Source organism: Carassius gibelio, chromosome A7 (genome assembly GCF_023724105.1).
Source record: "Carassius gibelio isolate Cgi1373 ecotype wild population from Czech Republic chromosome A7, carGib1.2-hapl.c, whole genome shotgun sequence".
NCBI lineage: Eukaryota > Metazoa > Chordata > Actinopteri > Cypriniformes > Cyprinidae > Carassius > Carassius gibelio.
The window spans coordinates 4,608,979-4,626,756 of record NC_068377.1 but is presented as its reverse complement, the minus strand read 5'-3'; the positions used below and the strand labels follow the sequence as shown (position 1 = coordinate 4,626,756).

At 34.9% G+C, this 17,778-nt stretch overlaps 1 protein-coding gene across 2 annotated transcripts in view; it reads left to right on the top strand.

Annotated features, from left to right (window-relative positions):
* LOC128016464 (rap1 GTPase-GDP dissociation stimulator 1) overlaps nucleotides 1-17,682 on the top strand; it is a 37,891-nt gene extending 20,209 nt beyond the window's left edge. For both annotated transcript variants that reach the window (XM_052600983.1, XM_052600982.1), the window contains 10 exons: nucleotides 821-949; nucleotides 1,067-1,192; nucleotides 7,401-7,544; nucleotides 9,204-9,335; nucleotides 10,020-10,154; nucleotides 10,241-10,366; nucleotides 11,598-11,737; nucleotides 13,167-13,293; nucleotides 14,087-14,215; nucleotides 15,174-17,682. In XM_052600983.1, the coding sequence (XP_052456943.1) occupies nucleotides 821-949; nucleotides 1,067-1,192; nucleotides 7,401-7,544; nucleotides 9,204-9,335; nucleotides 10,020-10,154; nucleotides 10,241-10,366; nucleotides 11,598-11,737; nucleotides 13,167-13,293; nucleotides 14,087-14,215; nucleotides 15,174-15,301 (1,316 nt within the window). In that variant the 3' untranslated portion in view covers nucleotides 15,302-17,682. The remainder of the gene's footprint in view (nucleotides 1-820; nucleotides 950-1,066; nucleotides 1,193-7,400; nucleotides 7,545-9,203; nucleotides 9,336-10,019; nucleotides 10,155-10,240; nucleotides 10,367-11,597; nucleotides 11,738-13,166; nucleotides 13,294-14,086; nucleotides 14,216-15,173) is intronic.
* The last annotated feature ends 96 nt before the right edge of the window (nucleotides 17,683-17,778 follow it).

The window sequence follows — 17,778 nt, the reverse complement described above, 5'->3', positions numbered from 1 at the left end:
TGTGCGAGTCTCAGCAAAGCACTTTACAAAAATGAAATCTCAGAGCAATATATAATGTGGCTGGATTTTATGTAAGGTCTGTATTTGAGCTGATAAATCTGCTCTTTCAGCCTGCAGCCTGTTTTCAGTCATTGCAGGTTAAAAACGATGTTGAAATCACTCATAACAAGTGATTCATTTTTTTTTCGACTTTCGTTTGAAAGCCTATTTTACATAATTTAGTTTTAAAAGGCTTGCCGAAGAAATGAAATAATGTACAATAAAAAAAGAACAATTGATGAGTGCTAATAGAAAAAAAGTAATGCATTTTGGAATTTTTCATTTATTTATTTTTTAGCAAATTTATGTGCTTTTTTTAAATTAGTATATGTTAAATGCTACATAGCTTTCATTTATTTAATTTTAACTCATTTTAATATTTAACCATATATATTTGATTTAATTTCTAAGTGTTTTAATTTTTCGTTTTTGTAATATTTATATTTATTAATATTTTATTTAATCTTAAAAAAAAAATGTGTAGCAGTTTTAGTTTCACCCAAAGTAATAGATAACAACACTGATACAAACTTATTTTTGATTACAATGGTGGTCGATACAAGTTACTACAGTTTTATTCATTGCAAAAATCAAATTTTTGTCTGTGACATTTGATATCGAAGTATGAAGTAAACTTAATTTATTGCAATGTAGTTGCCAGTAGAATGATGAATTGTAATACCATTATGTAACGTGTAAATGACTATTATCTGTTGTTGTCATGAAAAGATGTGCATGCACCAGAATAAAGAGAGTTTCCGGTTTGCTGTTTCCTGTCTAGACTCGCTGCAGGCTCAGCTGATCATCATGGGTGTGATCCCAACACTGGTCAGACTGCTGGGCGTTCATTCTCAAAACACCGCCCTCACTGAGATGTGCCTCATTGCCTTTGGCAACCTGGCAGAGCTGGGTGAGTTACCGATTCGATTCAGTCACACTACCTATCTACATACATTTTCATATATTACAATACATCAGAACATGTTGGATAAATCTTGCACGTCTCTTTTGTCTGATCCTCAAACAGAGTCCAGTAAGGAGCAGTTCGCCTCTACTAACATTGCAGAGGAGCTGGTTCGCCTCTTCCGTAAGCAGGTGGAGCACGAGAAGAAGGAGATGATCTTCGAGGTGTTGGCGCCACTCGCTGAGAACGGTGAGAATCATTGTGTTCGACATTCAGTAATAATTTCTGAGCGTGGTACCAGGTTTATTTCATGTTGTGTAAATGGTGTTATTTGTTCTGTTTGCATATTTTAAATACATTTGCAACTAATGGGGAAAAATAAACCCTTCGTAATGAGTATTATATATATATATATATATATATATATATATATATAATATATAATATATATACCGTATTTTTCGAACTATAAGTCGCACCTGAGTATAAGTCGCATCAGTCCAAAAATACGTCATGATGAGGAAAAAAACATATATAAAACATATATAAAAACATATATAAGTCGCACTGGACTATAAGTCGCATTTATTTAGAACCAAGAACCAAGAGAAAACATTACCGTCTACAGCCGTGAGAGGGAGCTCTGTGTCTTCAGTGTTTTCTTTCGGTTAATTTCTCTCGGTTCATGTCAAATTAATTTTGATAAATAAGTCGCACCTGACTATAAATCGCAGGACCGGCCAAACTTTGAAAAAAAGTGCGAAAATACGGTGTGTATATATATATATATATATATATATATATATATATATATATATATATATATATATATATATATATATATATATATATATATATATATATATATATATATATATATATAATATTAGTGCTGTCAAATGATTAATCGTGATTAATCACAATCAAAATAAGTTTTTGTTAACATAACATATGAGTGTGTACTGTTTGTTTGTTATGTATATATAAATAAATACAGTAACTTTTTTATATTTACTTATATGTTTATTTTATATTACATATATAAGTATATTTAAAATATAAACATAACATATTAAATCTTAAATATATACATGCATATACATGCATGTATATATTATGTTAACAAAATGTTTATTTTGGATGTGTTTAATTGCGATTAATTGTTTGACAGCACTAATCTTTGTCTAAATGTTCTCACGCCATTGAAAAATGTTTTTTTTTTTTTCATGAAATTTAAATAAAGCACTTTAATTATAACAAGATCTACATAAAATAAGTACAATAACAAAATATTTATATAAAATTTAATAAAAATGAACAAATTAATAAAATGAAATAATATTATAGATAGATAGATAGATAGATAGATAGATAGATAAATTATTTAATTTTATAAAAACTTTGAAAACTAAAATAAGATTATCCATAGTCAAGGTTGTAGTTAGACTAATGCAATTCTAATATAATAATATACCTTGAATGGAATAATATAGCATATAATTTTATTTTAATATATTTTGTTGGGCTTTGTAATTGATTGGGTTGAGCAGTTTGGGGTTCGATGCCTTGCTCAAGGGCATCTCAGTCGTGGTATTGCCGGCCCGAGACTCGAACCCACAACCCTAGGGTTAGGAGTCAAACTCTCGAACCACTAGGCCACTACTTCCCAAACAGTCATGACAGTATGTGTCCCTCTATCACTGTAAATGTTTGTACGGAGTTTCTTTTGTCTTTGTGGTTTGAGCGAGTGCCACTATTCATTCACCGTTGATGGATTTCTGTTCTGTAATTTCCATAATGCATAATTCCATCAAGACAGCACAGGTTAAGCTTTCAGTTTTGTTGAGCGGCTTTTGCTTTCAGCACGAGTTGAGGGTCTGTAGTCATGGATCAAGAGTGATTATGGATATGGATGTTGGAGACCCACTGACCCAGAGACGGAGCGCTCAAAGGCTTTTCCTCCCAGCTGTGAGCGTGTTGTGTTACTTCTATAGAAAGTCAAACTCTGCCACCTGTTGTGGCTGGAAACAAGACACTTCATGAAATTAATGCATGCGCTTGCAGCTGTGTTTTGGCTCGGGAAGCTTGAGCATGAGCCAACAAGATTTCACGCTCCAATATTACATTAAAGCATCACCCGTTTACCATTTTTTTGTGCTTTCATGTAAGCTTCAACATCGAAACTGTCCGAGCCGTAGAGCGCGACATCTCTCACAATGCAAAACCTGGCTTTTTTGATGGTGAAAATGTCACCAGTTTCAAGACGGTGGCTGCTGCCTTCAGTTGAGTCGCGGCAGAGACAGCTACAATTACACAGATGCGTGAGATTTCTCGGCTTCTTCTCTGGTTGGATAATAAGTGTTATCACTGCCATGGTTTCCCCAGAATAGGACTCTGGGGTGTGCTCACAGCTGCGGTCTGAAGCTAATGTCTGCGAGCGCGTCTGAGATTTGAAATGTGTCCCAGAAAGAAAGCTGTGTGTAAAGACAGCGAGTGTTTGTTTAGATGGTTGTTGAATTTAAGTTGAATATTTAATCATTTTGTGGTGTTTTGTTATTTTTATTAGCTTAGCATTTTTGTGTACTGTAGTTAGTTTTATATATATTCATTTGCATTTCAGTTCATCAAGATAAACTAAATGAAAACGTGAAATGCCAAAGTTACAATCTGAATTTATTTTTTTTTGTTTTCAGATTGTATTTTTATTTTAGTTAACACATTATTTTTTATGTTTTTAGTTTTTGTTAACTAAAGTAACACTGATTCTTCTAATACTTATTATTATATAAGTACGAAGTCTAATTATTTTATTAATTCAATAAAAATGTTTTAAATAAAATGATTCCGTCTAAAGATTTAATAATTTTGTTGTGTTGTTCACGTCTTTATTAGCTATTGTGTTGTTTTCTAAATGTATCTATGTAGTTTTTAAAATATATTCCTATTTTTAACTTCAGTACATCAAGATACAGTTAATTAAATGAAAATGTTATTTATTTATTTTACTTTTAAGTAACATTTATTTAAAGTAACAAGTTTTATTTTTATTTTTATGGTGTTAGTTAACTAAAATAACGCTAATTCTGCTAATACAAGTTTTATTATTTTCGTAATGTTTTATTTTTTTAATAAAATGATTGAATCTAAAGTTTAAATAATTTTGTTGCTTTTACACATTTTTATTTGTTATTGCGTTGTTTTTAAAAAATGAAAATGTGAAATGTTGCAACTGCAATGTGGCAACTAGTTGAAATAAAATTTCATTTTTTTTTACATTTTATTTTAGTTAATGTTCATTTCAACTATCCTTTTTTTTACTATAATAGCCCTGATTCTCTTAAAACAAGTCTTAGTATTTTGTTCCATATTTGTATGATTTCACTTGTTTTGTTTTGTCCAAGCATGGATTTATTCTAATCAAATTAAGTCAAATCTAATCTTCCTAACAGCCATTTTTTTGCAGTGTCCCATATGAGTGCAGTGTAGTATAGCATGTATAAAGAAGCTGAACCGTAAGAACTCCGGTATGTTTTGGTAAAAGCAGCGTGAGATGGAAAGCCCACAGCATCAAGAGCATGTGTGAAAGAAAGCGCTGCTTTGGTTGTTAGCATTCAGCGCGCATCGCCGCCATCCCATACTGCCAGTCTCCAAGACAACGGCCTACTTAGAGCCAGTCCACAGCACTACAGGCGAAGCTCTGCCAGTCACGCGGTGTGTGTGTGTGTGTGTGTGTATGTGTGTGTGAGGGTGAGCTGTGCTGTACCTGAACACTGCAGGCGTTTCATAACCAGCCAAATGCGTAGCGAGACGACCATATGTCTGCAACAGTCTGACCTCAGGGTTTTCCCTCTGGGTTGCTGTGTAATTCACTGACACTGGATGAATCTTCAATATGTCGTCCGTTGGATTGTTCACCTGAAATTTATCTTAGAAATTGTGTCCCGGTGTAACGTTTGTTGCATCACTTGTCTGGTTTAGTCTTTTTGGGTCAGAGAGTTATGTAATTCAGTCTGTTATGTGTTTGAAGGGGGAAAAAACATGCATTAAAAAATGAGCTAAAAGCAAAGTCTTGGTTTATGGTCCGACATCGTTTTTTAGCGGCTGATGCCTTTTCTAACAAAAAGGGTTGTCAATATAAAGCTAAATAATGAAAACCAATCAAACCTTTCATCTTAATTTATTTTATTAATTATAAACTGAAAAATATTATCCAATTATTATTTATTAGACTAATGCAGTGCCTATATATATAAATGGTATTATTATATGAAAGCACGTAAAAGCTATCAAACTGTACACAAAATCAATTGTAATTAGTTTGTTTTAATTTATTAAACATTAAAAATACTGACACAGATAATATATAATTTCATATAAATTGTAATGAATGCAAATAAGATCATACGTACACAAAACGGCTAAAATCAAACAATATTAACAAATAAAAACATAGAAAACGGCCAAAGATTGTCTATAGACAAGGCTCTCGTTAGTCTAATGCAATTCAGATGTATAAATAATATCATTTAATGGTAGCTAATAAGATTATTTCTTTAAAAATGGCAAAAAGCGAATTTTTTGTTGATTTTACAATTTGATTTGATTCGATTATTTTACAAACACATTGAAAACCGTGAAAGACTTTCTACAGACAAGGCTGTTGTTAGAGTAATGTAATGCTGATATCAGATATCAATAATCTAATTTAATAATAGCAATTGAGAAAACAATTATAATTACTTATTATATTTTTTATATTAAAATATTGAATACTGAAAAAAATTATCCATAGATGAGGCTGAAAATGTAAGGATTTACATTTAATGATGGCAAAGAAAAATCATAAATACAACGAAATTGCTCAAATCGAAACTGTTCTTTGTTGGTTTTCTGAAAACTGTAAAAGACTATCAATAGTCAAGGCTGTTGTCAGGCTAATGTAATGCTGATACATAACTAATATTATTAAATTATGGCAGATTTATACAGAAATGCTGTAATCAAGCTTTTATTTGACTTCATAAAAACACTGAATATATACGATGCTGTTTGAAATTAATCCAAGAAACCGCTGGCCAATGCTGATGATGAGCTCAAATCGACCAATCATTGATCAGCATTTCTCTACCTCATTTTACTTCAATCCGACAACACAGCCTGGTTTTGTTCCAACAGGTTTTGCCTTGGTTTCTGTGGTTGGGTTTAGCTTTTGTTTTGGTCTGGGCCGGGTTTCCCGATAACGATGTATCTTAGCTCTTAAGAGCGTTTTCTACGTGCAAACTTACGAACGCTCGCAGCAATTCCACGAGCGTTTCCCAAAAATGCACTTAACATGAACGCGCGAGAACGCGCTCTACGTGCTACTTACGAGTCGCTGTCCATTCGCTAAGTGCTGAAATTTAACCTTATATGGAATCGTATTCTGAACGTTTAACCTAATAATTGTCATCTGTTTTGGATTACCAATAAAGACAATCAAGTCTTTATAAAGCACCTACATACAGGCGGAGACACTGACAAAATGGCTGAACAAAAAACAAACAAGAAAAGATACCTTTCAAAAGGATGAAATTAATGTCCTCTTAGAGGAGATAGAGAAAAACAAAGATGTGATTTTAACCAGATTTAAAGGACACCATACTAATAAAGAAAAACAAAACATCTGGGAGGACATTGCTACCGAACTAACTGCAACCAGGGGTGTTCAAAGGTCAGGGAAGGAGGTCCGCAAGAAGTGGCAGGATTTTGCAAGCCTGGCAACAAGGAAGAGGGCACTGCAGAGGACTGCAATTAAAAAAACAGGTGGTGGGACCCTAACTCAACCTGAGCCTGAGCCTGAACCTGAGTCAGGTCCTTCATGCTCAGAGGAACCATCAGTTTCATCTGCCATCTCCGAGCACCTACCATCTCCTAGTCCTCCAAAAAACCCTCCCAGGCCACAGCCTCCATCTTCAGTTCATTCAGTTCTTTTGTCCATTCATTTAATTTAGATGTGTTTTTTATCTTGTTTTCCCCTTTTTTTATTTCATTTATAAATTCATGTAAACACAAAAACGAGTACAATAAAGTGTACAATAATACAATCAAAATATTATTATATTACTCGCGTTGCAGTGTGTTAAATCTAGATAAAAGTGTAATCTGCTGGTTGTCCTGCAGGTGTCCTCATAAATCTGTCTTCTTACGATGCACTTGGGGATGTACGATTACTCCAGAGCACTCGTAGATCTACGAAGATTTTCAAGTGCTACTTAAGCTACGATGCTTTTGGGAAACAGACCGTAATATTAAGATCAATCGTACGATCGTTTTTACGATCAACTTAGGCTTACGATGCTTTTGGGAAACGCAGCCCTGGACTGTACCTCTGAGGTGCAGCACTAGGGTTTTAACATGGCTTGTGAAGTCCCTGTTAGACATGAGGGTGTCTGTAATAGTGTCTGTGTCTCTGTGTCAGATGTGATCAAGCTTCAGCTGGTGGATGCTGGTCTGGTTGAGTGTCTGCTGGAGGTCGTGGCTCAGACGGTGGACAGCGACAGGGACGAGGACGTGGCTCAGCTCAAGACGGCCTCAGACCTCATGGTCCTTCTGCTGTTGGGAGGTACAGGACCTAACTCTGACAGAACTCAAACAACCCTTAAATAAAGATATTGGTGCATGCAACAATAATGCCCCCTCTGTGGGAATAAAGCAAACAGGGCCTTTATAAAACATAATGACATAATCTCAAGCTATGACTCACGGTGTGTTTAATTAATGAAGTGTGCTATTCCCGTTCATTCAGTTTCCCAGCAGTTATATAATATATTACTAGCTAAATAGGGATGCACCTCCTTTTATCTTGAGAAGGGAAGGCTGAAGTGAAGCGAGTCTTCTCTGGCTGATGTGTATTACACTTCATCAATATTAAATGCTAGCTGAAAGAGTTGTGGGGCATTAAAATGACTATCACTGAATGGATTCTGGAGGTTGGAAAATTCAGTTCAAAAGATTTTTTTTATGTGTTTGAACTTTTTTTTTTTAATGCTCACCAAGGCTGCATTTATTTGATCCAAAGTGCAGTAAATACAGTAATATTATTACAATTTAAAATGACTGTTTTATATTTTGATATACTTTAAAATGTAATTTATTTATTTGATGCAATGCTGAATTTTCAGCATCATTATTCCAGTCTTCAGTGTCACATGATTCTTCAGGAATCATTCTAATGTGCTGATTTGATGCTAAAGAAACAAGAGTTTTGCACTGTAATATTTTTGTGGAAACTTTTGCAAGTTTTTTTTCTTATAATAAAAAAACTAATAAAAAAAAACACAATAATAATTTGCATTATAAATATCTTTACTTTCACTAATCTAATCAAATCCTGAATAAAAGTATTAATGTCTTTAATAAACAAAAATAAAAAACTATTTCTGTCCTCCAACTTTTGAACGGTATATTGCTTCATTACAAACATGATAATCGTCTAGTTTGTAGTTTGCATTTCTGCCAGCTCCTCGTTTGAAAGAAGAGTGCTTTCTGGTTCCCATTCAATATCATATGTGTTAGTAATAATTAGGGATGCACGATATTGGATTTTGGCCGATATTCGATATGCCGATATTTTCAAAATAATTTTGGCCGATGCCGATATCGATATATATACAAATTTTTAGCCTGATATATTTAAACTTTAATTTTACTGAAGAGAAATCCATGTATCTCTTCTGTACTGATTCTACCATAAATGTATTATTTTACAAATGTAGACAGACATTCACATCTGAAAAACAGGTCAATTATTTCACTTGGAGAATATCGGTTTGGCTCATCGGCAGAAATATTCATATCGGCCAATACCGATGATGGTCATTTTAAGCTTTTATCGGCCGATACCGATGTTGTGCCGATATTATCGTGCATCCCTAGTAATAATGCTCTAAAAAGAATAAAAAAATGGCTTAAATGGATTTTAAAAGATTTTCACCCTCCATTTTCTCTGAATCTGAGCATAGTTGAATTGATTTCTGTCTGAGAAAGCCCGATTTCACTCAAAAGGTGACAAAATATGTAGTTGATGCATTTTGTCTTTTGTAGATTGGCATAAGATCAGTACACTTTCTGAATAGTTGAATAGTTTTTCCTGGTTCTGGTTTGGTTTCTAATATAGCTCTATTGATCTTTATAGTTATTGCTCTTAGTGTGAAGGGCCTTATAATATCGGTCACATTCATGTTTCTGTGTTGTCGCTCGTGTGTGATGTGTTTTCCTGTAGATGAGTCGATGCAGAAGCTGTTTGAGGGGGGTAAAGGCAGCGTGTTTCAGAGGGTCCTCTCATGGGTGCCCTCCAACAACCACCAGCTCCAGCTAGCAGGAGCACTCGCCATCGCTAACTTTGCCCGCAATGGTAAGACATCAGCAGTGTTGGGGAAAGTTACGTTTAAAAGTGATGCATTACAGTATTGTGTTACTTTTTCTCATCTGAGCTGGGCTTGCTTGTTTGTTTTTAATATATTTGGCTAATGTAAAATCTCTTTTTATATCAAAAGTGGATTGAATGAGCCTCAGGCTGAAGGAAATGTAAATTCACGTCTGTACAGTAGAAAGCACAGCTTAAACAAATCTTTCAGCTGTGCTGCTGCTATTCTGGATTACATGACGAATAGGACACAAGAGAAAAAAGTTATGTTTATGTAAAGTTATTTTTGCTTATTAGTATGGTCGAATCGGATCATCGAAGGTCAGCAACAAATAAAATGAGATTAAAAACATTAAAGGATATTTGTGCTATTTAACATATTTCATTATTGCAGGTTTGCATCCTATTCTGAGTTTGCATTTCACTGTTTTTATTCGTTTTGAGGAAAACTGAATCTGTTTTTCTAGAGTAATCATGTTCACACAGTGCACTAACTCCTAATTTCTCTCAACATGGACACTAGAGAGCTGTCGGTCAATAAATAAAAAAAAGTAATCTGATTACGTAATTACTTGTAATGAGTTACCCCCAACACTAGACATCAGTCCTGCGACTGCAAGATCATGACGATCACTGTGTTGAGAGTGTAAATAAGTGCTTTTTCGTCTACAGATGGGAACTGCATCCACATGGTAGACACTGGTATCGTACAGAAGCTTCTGGAGCTGTTGGACAGACATGTTGAAGAGGGGAACGTGACGGTGCAGCACGCCGCCCTCAGCGCTCTGAGGAACCTCGCCATCCCGGGTCAGTCTCAACCGTTGAATGATTCACTCACCTGTGCAGGAGTGTCTTAAAACTAAATCTGCTCCATCTTCTTCTCTCTTCTCTAGTGGTCAACAAATCTAAGATGCTCTTGGCTGGTGTGTCGGATGTAGTGCTGAAGTTTCTCAAATCTGAGATGCCTCCAGTCCAGTTCAAGCTTCTGGGAACATTACGGATGCTCATTGACACTCAGGGTATTTATTTACAGCAAACATTTCAGAAGACAAAATCACTGTCTATGTACAGATAGCCACGCCCACAGAATCGTGCCATTGGTTGAGCTGCTGTTGTTGTGCTGGACTGGTTGTGATGCTCAAACTAAATTTTGCATTTAAATAAATGCCAATAATTTTAAATATATATAAATAAATGAAAAAAACAAACAAACTAATAAATGCATGACCTGATGCTTGAAAATCTCTTTTCGCGTATTAAAGGGGTCATGAACTGCCTTTTAAAACGATTTTGTACTGTTCTTTAAGGTCCACTTATAATGTTATCAAAATGTTTACATCACAAAAACATAATTTAGAAGTAAAGGCCCATTCACATTAAAAACGATCACTATAAAGATAACTATATTAGTGTCCACACCAGAGGACGAAATCGTCTGTTTATTCCAAGCTGTGTATGTCTGCTAAAAGTTGGCACGTCAATGATATCAAGCTAACAGACATGAGCTAAAAGCAACAAAACAGTTGTTTATTCCATTGGTTTTTAATGGAAATTGATAAGCTTATAAATCCTTATATGTTTTCCAGCTGTTTAGCTGTTTTGTGTCAGACAGCATGTGTGATTTGATCTCAGGCTCAGGCCCGTCACACAGCAGTCAGTCTCTGATATGAAGTGAGCGGGGGATCGATGGCACTCTGTCAGTTAGTAACTACGGATCTGCAGACAAGGGCTCTGCCCCGGACGTATTTACATCGTCTTTCATTGGCAGCGGCCCAGCCGTATTAGCTCTCAGTGACAGCTTGGGTTTAAAATGAATATTCCTGGGTAAATATAACTTGAGCTGTATCGACAGAATCTGAGACATGCTGCCAGTTACCACAGAAAATATTTCCCATCCGTCTCTCAGTTTGAAAACAGTGTGTACAACATTAAAAACATAGCAGAAATATGCATCTTTCATAATGTATTGAACTGCACTTCCTAAGATAGAGATTTCACCTTTTTGGAGGGGGTTGTGCCATTTTTTGGATTAAAAAAAGTTTGATATTTGAAGAATTTTTAAATCAAGATATTAAATAAAATTATGAAGCTAATTATTTTTGTTTAATAATATTAAACAAAATGATTACACATACTGTAATATTCAAATATTCAAATATTACAGAATTTCAAAATAGAAAAAAATAATATAAATTAACAAATGTGTCGATTATGTTTAGCACTGTGTGTATGTGTGTGTGTGTGTTGCAGCTGACGCAGCAGAGCAGCTGGGCACAAACGCAAAGCTGGTGGAGCGTTTGGTGGAGTGGTGTGAAGCGAAAGACCACGCTGGTGTGATGGGAGAGTCCAACCGCCTGCTGTCCGCTCTCATCAGACACAGCAAGTCAAAGGTCTCTTCATTCTCTCTCATTCAGGGCCTTATGATTTCTGTTATGCTGAAGAAACAAACGGAATGGTGGAATCCATTCATAAAAATGGAATTTACTGTAAAACGATAATATACGCAATATGGACTAGTGTCTGTGAATATTAAACCACAAAAAAAAACATTAAAATATGAATCCTGTAGGGGTGCACGATAAATATCGGCCGATAATTAATGTGCATCTTGTCAGTAAAGCCAGATCTTTTTTTTTGGTCATTATCAGCATGGATTTGCGCAGCTTGTCAGATAACAATGATTCTGTGCAGTAACCGCTGCTCTATGTGAAATCACGCACCTGCTGGAATTTACCGCTAATTAGATAACTGGCTTTACTGATGAGATGCGCATTCATTATCGGCCGATATTTATCATGCACCCCTAAAATCCTGCATTCTGCGGTAAGGAATTTACTGTTTGATTCTTTTTTTTTTTTTTTTTGAAAATCTGCCGTCAACATACCAAATACACACAGATACAAAATAAATGTTTGGTTTTACTCAAAAATTGTGTCAGACATATATTACTATTGTACAGTAGTATAATCATTGCAATCATAATAATTAAACTATTATTAAAATGTCATTTTTAGGGAATAATCTTGTTTTTCATCCATGTTTTAATTTTAATTTTATTTAAAATATAAATTTAAGTAATGTTTTATGCTTTCATTTGATTTGATTAATAAAGTAAGTTGTTTTTGTGATTATAAAAATTTCGTTAAACCATCAAAACGGAATCCAGCAAAATCAAAATGGGGAAAACTGTATTATAAAATGTATTTCATAGAACCCAAAAAACTTTTGATAAATTGTTCTTAAAATTGTATATGCTTTAAATAATTAGAAATGCTTTTTGATTACTAAAATTTAATTTAACCATTAAAACGGAGTCCAGAAAATTTCAAATGGAAAAAAATGAAATCCAGAAAAATAAAGGTTGGAAAAATAAAACCTATTTTATAGGGCTCTGCTCATTTCAGTGATGCTTTAGTGATGGTGCAGTGCTTTGATTACACATGCATCATCTCACATGTCATAACCAGGGAGGACACGACTAAGCAGCAACCACAAATCCCATCCTTTCCAAGTAATGCTAACCAGACACTATACTTGGTTTTGACAAAATGTCTAGCACGTCTGTTCTGGTGTAGAAACTATTTTTCACTGTTGAGGAACAACATGCAACATGTTGAAGTAAACAAGAAATTTTAAAGTAGAACGAGTATTTTCTAGTTAAATGTACTACAGTAATTAGTTTTTCACTGCATGTTCTGATTGTATTGTATCTGGTTGTATTGTTTCGTGCTGTGGAGGACTTCTTTTATTGCAGCAGATTTTTCCGTCACACATTCATATGCTCTGGAAGATGCTGACTGCTTTTGTCTTTCTGAATAGGATGTGGTCCGAACAGTCATACAAGGTGGAGGTGTCAAGCACTTGGTAACAATGGCCACGAGTGAACACATGATCATGCAGAATGAAGCGCTGGTGGCCCTGGGTCTCATAGCGGCACTAAATCTGGGTAAAAATCTAAGATTACTGTGCATTAATGTGAATTCAGGTAAACTCTGACACTTTTTGCCATTTGAGTTAACGGGAAAAAAAATCACCCAACGATCCTGAATTAATTCTACATATATCTTTAATGTGATGCTTATAGACCTGAATTGAAGTAAATAATTATTTATATATGTTTATAGTATTTATTCAGATTTTAAATTCGCTTTTATTCTGTATATTTTCATTTTAAAAATATTTTTTTTTATTAATTAATTTTGGTTTTAGTCATTTTGTTATGTGCTTTTTCATTTCTATTTTCTTTTGTGCATTTGTATTTCCTTATTTCTTTTTAGTTTTAGTATTATTAGCACTTCAGCTTAAACTTATTTATTTCAGGAAGCTACCTGAGGCAACATTTTTCATGAAGTTTTTATGTTTAGTTAACCTAATATTGATCAATTATATATATATTTTTAGCTTTATTTCAGTTAGTGAAAATAATTGATAAAAAATGTTAATAGTTTTAGTTTTAGTTAACCATAGTATCACTGGTAAACATTTGTCTTTAAAAATGAATGGCAAAAAGAATTCAGCATCATTTAAGCCTTCAGTCACATTACTTTTACATTTCTGCATTTAGCAGAGACTTTTTTTCCAAAGCATGTTGCAAAAGAGAAACAAAACCAGTTCATCAGAGCCAACAATACTCAGAATACACAATGCTGTTTTTAAACAACTAGATTAGCGAGGATTAGGTGTGTGTGTATAAGTGCATTGGTTTAAGCTGTTCAGTCACTTCATGGTTTTGATTTCAGATTGCGCAGAGGAGGACTTTGTCGCCTCTAATCTGGTGCAGGTTCTACACAAACTATTGAAAGATGAGCACAGTGCACCGGAGATCAAATACAACTCCATGATTCTCATCTGCTCCATCATGGGATCAGGTGAGTCAGGAGATCACACAAACAAACCACTCAACACATTCACAAGTGTATTGACCCTAAAGAAGCCTGAAACCACACTAAAACCAGTTGTTATTGTTAAGGGGCACCGATGATGCCCCTTTTTTACAAGATGTAATATACATCTCTGCTGTCCCCAGAATGTGTCTGTGAAGTTTCAGCTCAAATAAACCCACGGAGCATGCATTATATCATTTTGAAAATGCTAATTTTGAGAAGAACAGAAATGCACTGTTTTTTTGTGCCTGTATCTTTAAATGCAAATGAGCTACTGCTCCCCGCCCACTTTTCCACAACAGGGCAGTGCCTGTACCTCAAATACTCATTTGTTTGGTTTTGATTATCAGTCACTTCTGATTAAGTGTTTTATTAGCCAACAGAAAGTGGTATTCAAATGGCATGCGAGTACTAAACTAAGTTCTCTTTCATGTCTTATAAACATGGTAGTCAGTCAGCAGCTGTGGGCGGGGCCTAAACAATGTGACATCACATTGCTCAAAGAATCAAAACGATTATACACCATGTATAAGTGGATTTTGCATAACAGGTACCCTTTAACAAACTGAAACTATTAAAATCATTTGTGTTCATTTAAATGAAGATTAAATAAAGCCGAAATAGTCAGTAAACAACCTAATGGAAATGTTGCTTTAGGGACTAAATGAAAGAAGTTGAAGTAATTACATTAGTAAATAGGAAATAAAAATAAAACTAAATATAAAAAACTAAAGTAATTGTCCATCAGTTCATCACTACGTTATTCCAGTTTTGCAAATATTGTCTTCATAATAATACGTTTTTATAAACCATTAATCATTTAACAGTTTAATATCTGAATATCCTTGTGAATACGGTTTAATTTGCCGAACTACACTCGCGTGAAACTGTTTCTTCCTATTGTAGGATTGATTTGTGTGTTTTTTCTCTCCTTCCTCTTCAGAGCCACTTCATAAAGAAGTGCAGAGCTTGGCCTTCATCGACGTGGTGTCCGGTCTGCGCTCACATGAGAACAAGACGGTGGCGCACCAGGCCTCTCTCACAGAGCAAAGGCTAACGGCGCAGAGCTAAAGGACTCTTCCTCAGCATCTCCTCCCTGCCTGCTTCCCCTCACACACACACATCTCTCATTGTCATGTGCCAAGCTGTTGTCCCCTCTGCGTTCTCTGCTACAGACTCTCAAAGCCCTCTGTTTGCTCCGCGCTTGGAGAGATGCGTTACCCAAAGGCGGCCATACTTTGTAGACAGCCTTCTGCAATAGATTCATACCCGAACAGCAAAATATTTTTAAAAGACCATAGCTGTGATAAAAAAAAAAAAAAACACACACACACACACAAAAAAACATGAAATTCACCTATAAAAGCTGAAAAAAAAAAATAGAACAAGAGTGTTGGCAGTGGAAATAGCGCAGTTGTGCTTTCATGACATGTAAAATCACACATACCAACCGACTTGTGCATGGTCTTTTTTTTGTTTTTTTTTAATCGTCTGGTGTATCTGTGTTCAGCGACTCAAGCCACGCCCATATGATATGCCCCGCCCCTTTCCTTCTGCTTACTATTTGACATAGACGAGTAGAGATCAAATGTGTTTGTACTGTATAGGGCACCTCTGGACCAGCATGGACCTTTTCATATTTTGCCTCCTGGTCCTCGTGCCACCCATAATCCATATCTACTGGAAAGAGCTAATTACATAATCATTAGTCTGTTGCGTTTACAAAAATAGATCATTATCGTCATATGGAGAAGTAATATATCTTGATACCAAGGACTGAAGTTGTTGTACATGACGCCCTCAGATACGCGTCAAAAAAAGTGATGTCATTATAGTGTAGTTTTAATAACTTGAAAGGATAGTTCCCCAAAAAATAAATTCTGTCTTTATTTATTCACCTTCATGTTGTTCCAAACCTCGGGTGCATTTCTTCTGTAAGAAGGATATATTTTGAAGAATGCTGGTAGACAAACTGTTTCAGGTCCCACTGACTTTTGTACATTCTGTGGAAGTCATTGGGTTCAGAAACAAACTTTCTTCAAAATAATGGTCTTTTTTTTTAAGAAGAAGAAAAATGAAACTATTTGGTTAGCAGATTATTCAAAATATCTAATATAAATATGCATACCTGTATAGTTTGATGAAAGTTGGTGATTAAAAAGATTTAGGTCCCATTGACTTCCATGGTATACCAAATTCTTCAAAGTGTTTTATTTTGTGTTCCATAAAAGGAAGAAATGGCATTGTTCTATAGAAGATATTTGAAAGAATTTTGGAAACAAAATGGTTTCAAGTCCCATTGACTTCCATACTATTTTGTGTGCATACTATGCAAGTCAGTGGTACCAACATCAAATGGATACCAACATCCTTCAAAATATCTTCTTTTGTGTTCTACAGATGAAAGCAACCCCAACTTTCTATAGAAGGTACTTTGATGAATATTGGTAAACAAACCATGGTTTTTGAAGAATTTTGACCAAAACCAAATAAACTTCCGTGGTATTTGAAGAATTTTTGTAATCAAACAGTTTAGGTCCCAGGGATGACCTGAAACCATTTGTTTACCAACATTCTTCAAAATATCTTCCATTATGTTCCACAGAAGAAAGAAATGCCAACATTCCATAAAAGGTATTTTTAAGAATCTTGGTAACCAATTTTGTGTTCCATTGACTTCCATTGTATTTTTTCACCCATATTATGGAAGTCAATGGCATATGGAAAAAAAAAAAAATCTTCTGTGTGTTCAGAGAAGAAAGAAATTCCAACATTCTATAGAAGGTATTTTGAAGAACAAACCGTTTCTGGTCCCCATTGACTTCCATTGTATTTTTTGACCAGACTATAGAAGCCAATGGGAATTTTGGTTACCAACATTTGTCAAAATATCTTTATAAAGTAACGCATACAGATTTTGAAATGACATGTTTTAAATTTTTTTTGGGTGGACTATCCCTTTAAAATCGATCAGGAAATGATTAGCGCACACACACATACGGTGGGGTCATGGCAGATTACTGAGACATGTAAGGGCTGGGACTGGTCATGTGTGTAGCTGAAACAGCCAGTTACGCTGAGCAAGGTAACCGAATAATAATAATAATAATGTCTCAAACGACAGACTCGTTGTGAATGTTTCTTTTGAGAAAGTGTCTTTTCTTTTGCATGTGGAGCTGCCTGTCCTTCTTTCCATCCTCTCCAGTATCCTCTGAACATGCACCTCCCTGCATGTCCGATACTGTGAAAATCACTGTTATGTGGCCGTTTTATGTCGGGTAATTAATTTCTTATTTATCATGTTTGTACCCTCGAGAAACCACATGGCAATCCAGTATATCTACAGTAGGGACCGTACAAATATAAACGGAATTAATTGTTGTAAATGTCATTGATGAACTGTACATTTCAAAGATTTAAACTTATTAAAACAATCACTGGTGACAAATTTATGCTCTGTGATTCTACCTTGCCTTCTTGTCTAAGTTAATATTAGTTCATGTGGAAATGGTTTGTTAAATGTTGACAGGAAAGTCTTGAGCGAGCCG